This window comes from Triplophysa rosa, linkage group LG17 (assembly GCF_024868665.1).
Source record: "Triplophysa rosa linkage group LG17, Trosa_1v2, whole genome shotgun sequence".
NCBI classification, from domain to species: domain Eukaryota; kingdom Metazoa; phylum Chordata; class Actinopteri; order Cypriniformes; family Nemacheilidae; genus Triplophysa; species Triplophysa rosa.
In genome coordinates this window covers 22,692,057-22,700,230 of record NC_079906.1, presented here as the reverse complement: position 1 = coordinate 22,700,230, position 8,174 = coordinate 22,692,057, and the positions used below count along the sequence as shown (strand labels likewise).

Below are 8,174 nucleotides of genomic sequence, written 5' to 3'. Positions count from 1 at the left end.
AATCTACAGAGGGTAAAGAATTCGCTTCAGTCTGAAAATAATTTGGATTTCCCACAGGTGAATGTGCTTCAGTTTTCCTCAGCAGGTTATTTGACTTCATTTGTTTGAATGATGGTTTGAATTATGTTTGTCATCTAATAAACACATACACAATGAATAAGTTGTCAGTGAATCATTCTTGTCATTATTCAGAACCCTTGGTAAAAACGTGATGTTAATGTTTAAGGCGCATGGCTTTAACCTGATGGTTACTTCACTACAGAAAATCCTGTTTTTACATTTAAAGAGTACATTTGTTTCTAAACTCACCAACATGAGGTTAAGTTTATGTATACTGTACATATTTTTTAAAACCTGCTCACCCAATGAGTCTCATTTCAGGGATCCGCGTCATTTTAGATGTTCGGTGAGATTATGCTGCATTGGATATTTTCAACTCAAGTCTTTGAATTATTTTGATTTCACACTTTAGATGGCAAAAGGGGATGAATCAAACTCTTTATTTTAATACTAAACTCATTTGTTCTACAGACATAAATGAATACATAAGACGAATGCTAAATATATTTATGTTTTATAAAAAGTCAGGCAAAATAAGGTACAAGCTTTTATAAAACAATAATTTAGGAATAACTGACAATACATATAAAAAAAACAAAAAAAGTTAAAAAGTTAAATATTAACTTAGTATGCATCCTAAAATCTAAAGCACGTAATAATATTAGATATTGATGGGTTGACAAATACAACAGTTAGAAGTAGGAATCATCTAGATTTACTAAACCTATAAGTTGTATTAAAACACAAAGTAACAAAGTCTCTCTGACCCAGCAGATATTTAGTGTTAAAAACATGTTATGAAATTGACTCAACGTCATTATTAGTGTCATAAAAGAAAAATATCACGTAAAAGCTGTCACCGAGAATTTACGTATCGTCAATGTTTATACATGAAGCACATGTTCCTTCTAAATCCATTTCATCATTTTAAAACACTAAAAGAAAGAGCGGAGCAGGTGCACATCTGAATCGTCCTGTGCAGCTGAACTAAAATACATGAAACATGGTCCTTCCTTTCACATTTCTCTTCTTGTGTGCAATATGTGCCACATCAACAACATCTGATGATCTGTGATGTTTCCTCCTTGACGGCTAGAATCCAGCTGTCCGGCTGTGAACATGATGAACATGGAGATGTTCACCATCTCTCCTTATGTTCATGATGTGTGCTAATGTCTCAGTTAGATCTCATCTTACTGGAGATCCATTTTGTGTAGTTTGCGACGCGGGTGTAAACGCCGGGCGTGTCTTTCTTCCCGCAGCCGTCGCCCCAACTGATCAAACCCATCAACGTCATCCTGCCGTTCCTGGGACACACCAGAGGACCACCAGAATCTCCCTAAAGACAGAGACCCATCATTCGCACATGATATACAACAGAAAAAGCTGACAAAAGAACAGTCAGAAGATCACTTCGGCTTTGCCGCAAAGGTTTGTGGGTAGGTTTATCCTCTGGGAATATTTGGCACACTGTGGTCAGCATAATGCAAAAGTAATACTTCAAGGAGTAGTTCACTATAAAGTTCATGATAATTCACTCACCCACATGTCATACAAGCCGTCCGTGTGTTTATTTCGTCTGTCGATAACAAATTGAGGCTTATGAGGAAAGCTTTCCAGGGTTCTTCTACACTTGCACTTAAACGGGGGGGCTGTTGGATAAGGTCCAAATTTCAGTTGAAACTACTAGAATATTACTGTAAACTAGTAAATTATATGTTATTGAATGTGCAAAATTATTGTATAAAATGGTCAGTTAAAAGCTTTTGAAATCTGCGTGACCTTTCATACGTGATTGCGTCATACGGAAGTCGTGGATGTGGATCGCGGAGGTAGTGCAAGCCGTGTACTTATGTTTAAAAAGTTTGAAGTTTTTTTTTGAAAATGACTAATGGTTTTGCTAGACAACACCTTTATTCATCGGCTGGTGTCGTGTAGAACCTTTCGAAACTGAAATTTGGACGTGAACCAATAGCCCCCCGTTTAAGTGCATTATATGGAAAAGAACCCTGAAAACCTTTCCTGAAAAACCTCGATTGTTTTCGACAGAAGAAATAAACACACGGACGGCTTGGCTTGTATGACATGTGGGTGAGTGAATTAACATGACATTTTCATTTTATGGACAGTATGCAAACTGAGCCTGAACATAGCGCGTTACCTTGCAGGCATCATCTAAACCACGCGTGTCTCCCGCACACAGCATGTTAGGAGTGACCAGACGACCGGACAGCTTCTCCGGAACACACTGTTCCTGAGGCCACAGCCGCACGAGACCTCGCTTAATTCTCTCAGAGTAAAACGGAGAAACTAGGAGAGACAAAAAGAACATTAGCCTACAAACCCCACAGTGACTGCAGCGTACAGAACATGTGTCAGAACGCTCACATTCTTCCTCTTTCCCATAACCAGAGATCTCGCACTCCGTCCAGTCGGGTAAAACCAGGTTTGGCTCCGGTAAGCACGCAGGCAGAACCTCTGGAGAGTTTATAGCACAGATACCAGAGTCGCTCTTCAACTTGAGCAGAGCTGAAGACATCATTTACAAAATCATCATCCAAGCAAAGATGTTTTCAAATAAGGCAATAAAGAACTGAGCAAAGGTTTAGGAAAAAACGACCAAATGTATTACCGTTAAAAGTAATGAAAATCTCAAAGTGAGAATTCTCACCTATATCATGGTCATAGGTTTCGTCATCATATCGCTCATGGACCCAGTACTTCTCCACGTGAAAGATCTGCTCACTGCTGGAGTTCTGAAGTCTGAAGGTTCGACCCAGAACCACCTGAAGACGCTTCTCGGAAAACCTGCTAGGAGGAAATCAGATGAGATCACGCACTATATCAAACTGTTCGTTTAAAGTGACGGTTCACACATTTCATTTACTTCGTCATTTACTTACCCTCATGTCATTTTGCACCTGTATGAGTTTCTTTCTTCTCCGGAACACAAAAGAAGATATTTTGAAGAACGTTGATAAACAAACAACACTGAACTCCATTGACTTCCATTGTATGAACAAAACCACTGAGACGTTTCTCAAAATATCTTCTTTTGTGATCCACTGAAGAAAGAAAGACTCACATACAAGCTTTCAACCACGTGAAGGTGAATAAAAGATTTTTTGTGGTGAACTGTCTCTTTAAGTGAGGACTCGAACACAACACACACACACACACACACACACACACACACACAGAGTGATAAAGCCGTGACAAGTACACACCCCTCCTGGAAGCAGTGAGCAGCCGACAGGATCCAGCAGGAGTCGATGAGGACTCCACCGCACAGAAAGTTGTAGGAGTTGGCGCGAGGCAGATATACGGTAATAGCCGCCTGCCACGGCTGCTCTCTGATGTCACTGGCCTGACCTCCTCGTATCCTGAACATGGGCAGAGAGTTCGAAGGACCTTCCAGACGCTGACCGCAGGAACCTGAGCGAGAGAGAGAGAGATGACGTCACTGAGTGCAGAACTGTAATGACATCATCAGGCAGCCGATGACGTCATGTGTGAATGTGTGTCACTGAAATGCACTTTTTTAAATAAAAAAAATACAGTTTAAACCAAAAACAAATTGTGTCTTTTTTAGTCGCCCTCGTGCCCTTCCAAACCCAAATGACTTTCTGTGTGAGCAGAAATCTCATCAGGGATCAGAGCAGTTTGACATCAAACACGAGACAAAGTTATATGACTTCAGACAGCTCTGAATACAGTCAAAAATACTTCTTTTAGTCACGGTCCGACCCGATTTACCTCGACCGCATGGAAAAATTGAGTGGATTATGATCTGTGTCTCACCCTGACTGTTGAGGGGCGTGGGGGCTCGTGGTCCAAGCGTGGTTATTGAAGGTTTCTTCGCTGTGGAGAGACAAACGGAGGTTAAACACACTGGTTCTATTCCACAACAAGATAAATGTGCTTTTACTCAAACAGAAACATCATCATCATCATCATCAGGAACTAGCAACATACACCAGCAAACTGACTCGAAATCACTATACAGAATAACAATCATCTAAACATGAATATGACATACCATCATGCTTTATATCACACAGCTCAATATAGTATGTGCTTACATTTAAGATCAAAATTCCTGCTTAATGTTTTGATAACTGTGAGAGAAAGTTCCCCGTTAGCTGGTCACTCATGACTAATCCATGGACTGTATTCTTTAGTTTTCACAAAATCATTTCAAGAGACTTACAGCATTTGGGGATATCACACAGTTCCCAGGTCAGCTGGGATCCTTTATACACGTGACACCAGGGGCTGAGGTCACCGTCTGGGTTCCTGTGTGTAAGAATGAGAGTGTGTGTCTGTGGATCTTTCAGCTACTGCCACTTTAATAGTCAGATAAAGATGTGCTTTTCATAAAAGTCATGTGTATAGTCTATATTAAAGCAACATGTCCCCGTTGACACCCTTGGTGCATTCATATATGTTTGTTGTTAGCGTGTACATGTGTGTGTATAAATGTACCTGCAGAAGCTGTGGCTGCCGACGCCCAGCTCTCTGGCATCAGATCTCCATGCAGTGAAGACTTTATGAGAGACAGCGGGGGAGTCCCACGGTAAACACTTTAAACCGCTGCGTGTCACAGCTTTCGTCCCTCTGTACATCTGTCCTGATCTGCGTACACACTCCAGCGTGGGGTCTGACACAACACATGACCACACACCATCACTAAACACTGTCAATGAATGTATATGTGTATCTATACCTGTGTGTGTGTGTGTGTGTGTGTGTGTGTGTGTGTGTGTGTGTGTGTGTGTGTGTGCGCGTGTGTGTGTGTGTATCCCGGTGGGGACCTAAACCTGAATGCACACCAACACATGGGGACTGGTCGGCAAAAAGTGTATAAATCGTACAGAACAATATTTTTAAAAAATCTAAAAATGCAAAACATTTTCTATGATCTTTAGGTTAAGGGGTAGGGGATAAAATATACAGTTTGTGCAGTATAAAAACCATTACGTCTATGGACTGTCCCCACAAAGATAATAAACCAGACGTGTGTGTGTGTGTGTACCTGATAAGCAGGTCGGTAAAGAGCAGAATTCCCACGTGATCTGAGCTCTTTTATAAACATAGCACCATGGTTTAGTATCTCCATCTGGATTCCTGAGAAATGAAATATAATCCAGTTAAATGTAAGCAAATGTGAAGCTGCATAATAACCCAAGAGAAGTCTCGTAATGGTCCTAAAAATGCTCCTAGCGTCTCCATCAAACATAAAGTGTCTTCTGTTTTTCTATTTTAATGTTATTCATATACAGATGAAAATTAAGATCCCGAACGACCCCTAGGACTTTTATTTTGAAGGGACCGAGCATGGGTATGTGCACACAACGAACTTTTTCCACCATTACACATACATACAGACTTAAAGGCCTTAGATATATTTAAGTCGCTTTTATAAAAAATGCATTAGAAAAACATTACTGGTGTTCAAAGAGAGACAAAACAATGGCACTGACATATCTTAAGATATTTCAGGGCATGTTGTTTTCAATTAAGACAGCCAAAAGTTTTAGGTATCTGAAAACGCCAGCGGGGACTTTATAGTAGGGTTGTCACGGTACCATAAACATGTCTTACGATACTATACCAGCTGAAGTATCTCGATACCAAGTAGTATCACGATGCTGTGCCATATAATTCAAATCTATACAAAAAACACAGATTTAGATTAAACATTTTGTATTTACTATAGTAAACTGTATTATACTTTGCTCTAGAATATGTTGTTGTATTAACTGTAGTAATTGGATAAATTGTAGCAAATACATTTACATTTAGTCATTTGTAAATACTATAAATACTGTAGTATACTTAAATATTTACTATGATAAGACTCAAAAACACTAGTATCTATGAGTTTTAGTAGTTTACTGTAGTAAATACTAAAGTACACTAGATCATTTTTCACGTAGGAACTAATTCAAATGTTGGACAAATTTCATTGATACAGCAGTCTTTATAAAGGGAAATATTAGGCTTACTTTAAACGCAGAACTAAAACGGCCAGTAGGTGGCGTCAATTTTCCATTGAGTTAGTGAATCATTTAACCAACTCGTTCAAATTGCCAATTTGAATCATTAACTCGTCCGAGACATTCAAAACACACATTCATTTTGGAGATAAACACCGCAAAAAAGGCAGATGTAAGTGTTAAAATAAATATTAATGCGCATATGCAACATTAACTACGGTACTACGATACTACCGTTTCAAAAATAGAGAGGCATCGCAGGTATTTTGAAGCTTTAGCATCGCGATGCTACCGTAGCACCGGTACACCGTGCAACCCTACTTTATAGCTGTGTTGCTAGTAACGTTACATTATTTCGCGGTTAGTTTGTTTTATCAAAACATATCAATATTGTGGACTTACGCGTACTCAAAGAATACGTGTTCGACTTCCAGCGCTGTGCACGACCGACGACGATGAGCGTATAAGATCAAGTATCGCGAGAAAGATTGGAAAGCAAACAGAGTAGTTCCGGCTCTCGCGGTACTTTGATGTTGCACGCCGATTCGTCTGCACAGCGCGCGTGAAGTGAAACACACGATTGGTCAATGGCGCCGCCATATTGCAAAGGTCAAACTTGCACACAACGGATAGGATGAAAAGCATTTCCTGTTCTGTTTAGCATGAGAAATGTTATTAAGTGTCATATAAAACATTATAAAACCAATGTTTAGCACACGTGATGGTGTGCAGTGAGAATGTTTACCTGCAGTAGTTGTGATTTCCCAGCCCCAGTGTGTTTGCTTCTGGCCTACTAGCTGTGAATTTCTTTCCCCTCAGTGAGGAGGAATTCCAGTTCACACACTCCAGTCCTGACAAACTGGTACTCCAGATGCCACGGTACGCTAACCCTTGACCCCGCGCACATTTCTCGGTTGTGTCTATGAGAAACAGAGATGAATATTGGATACAGTAACAACTCTTATAAAGTAGTTCGATACACATCGGGCCACTATCAAAACCTGTTAAAGCAAGTTTGCTGGTGTAAATGGGCCGAGGTTCAGGACAGAATTAGTGACGAACAGCAGTTTTTCAATCAAATTTCTCATGCTGTAACTTACTGATTTCACACTGGGTGCCGGTAAAGCCTGCTGGACACTGGCATATGAAATGACCGGAGTAAATGGCTTCTTTACACAACCCTCCGTTATAACACTTAGATACAAAACATTCTGCAAAACACAAGAGGAAAATACAACAATTCACTTTAAGACACTGTGTACTTTTATATCCTCTTGACCGCTATTAAACCTGTTCTAGGAGTATTTTTCTGTCTTTCCAAAATATCAGAATTAATTGGATGTAAAGTGGTTTTATAATTGTTCTGTATAATCATTTAATGTTTAGAAAAGAACACATTTTACAAGGATACATTCAATAAACCTACATCTGCGATTGAGTCACAGGGTGGACACGCTTTGTGTGTGTGCTCAATTTTTGGTGAGACGCTCTGTTTTCCACACGCATGCGCGCGCGCAAGGAAATACACAAACAAAGGAATGTTGGGAATGGATTCAGTAGTTTCTGGTTAGTTGCTGGTTAATTATTGTTAACATGTAATTAAAATTGACCCGATTTACTAACAGTTGCACTTGTGAACAATTCATCAGTGCAAGTGTTTAAAAATCCTTCATCAAAATATAATAACATAATAAAAATGCATATAATAAACAGGTATGTATAAATATGAAAAAATATCATATAATATAGCTCTACACCACATCTGCAATGACTTTTCTATTTGACGCCACCAAGCTTTCTTATTTCTGTAATCCCTCCAATCAGCCGTCATATACAGCAGAGGCACTTTTTAACTACATCCTATCTATTTTTGACAGCTAAAGTCCTGCCCTACCATCAAATATCCCGTCTCACTCTTAAAATGTCACAATATTGAAGAATTGGGTTGTAATCGCTTTCTCCTGTTGACTTTAATACTTCTTCAAACTGTGATACTACATATTTTGTGTAACTACATGCACGTATAAAAGAGGCTTTATGAATCTCAGCTGCTCTATATTGTCAATATTTTGCGTTTACGATCACTCACTTTTAACAGGGATCTCATGACACTGT

General features: G+C 39.5%; 1 protein-coding gene across 2 annotated transcripts in view; it reads right to left on the bottom strand.

Moving 5' to 3' along the window:
• Nucleotides 1–552: 552 nt before the first annotated feature.
• The window catches only part of plat (plasminogen activator, tissue), a 12,438-nt gene continuing 4,816 nt past the window's right edge, over nucleotides 553–8,174 (bottom strand). The window contains exons 4-15 of one of the 2 annotated variants that reach the window (XM_057357453.1): nucleotides 8,149–8,174; nucleotides 7,160–7,270; nucleotides 6,805–6,979; nucleotides 5,096–5,187; nucleotides 4,546–4,720; nucleotides 4,271–4,356; nucleotides 3,862–3,921; nucleotides 3,288–3,495; nucleotides 2,732–2,868; nucleotides 2,449–2,589; nucleotides 2,222–2,370; nucleotides 553–1,399 (exon numbers count right to left, since the gene is read on the bottom strand). The exon at nucleotides 8,149–8,174 is cut by the window's right edge and continues 109 nt beyond it. In XM_057357453.1, the coding sequence (XP_057213436.1) occupies nucleotides 1,238–1,399; nucleotides 2,222–2,370; nucleotides 2,449–2,589; nucleotides 2,732–2,868; nucleotides 3,288–3,495; nucleotides 3,862–3,921; nucleotides 4,271–4,356; nucleotides 4,546–4,720; nucleotides 5,096–5,187; nucleotides 6,805–6,979; nucleotides 7,160–7,270; nucleotides 8,149–8,174 (1,522 nt within the window). In that variant the 3' untranslated portion in view covers nucleotides 553–1,237. Of the gene's footprint in view, nucleotides 1,400–2,221; nucleotides 2,371–2,448; nucleotides 2,590–2,731; nucleotides 2,872–3,287; nucleotides 3,496–3,861; nucleotides 3,922–4,270; nucleotides 4,357–4,545; nucleotides 4,721–5,095; nucleotides 5,188–6,804; nucleotides 6,980–7,159; nucleotides 7,271–8,148 lie in introns of both variants that reach the window. The other variant, XM_057357454.1, reaches the window with a different exon arrangement.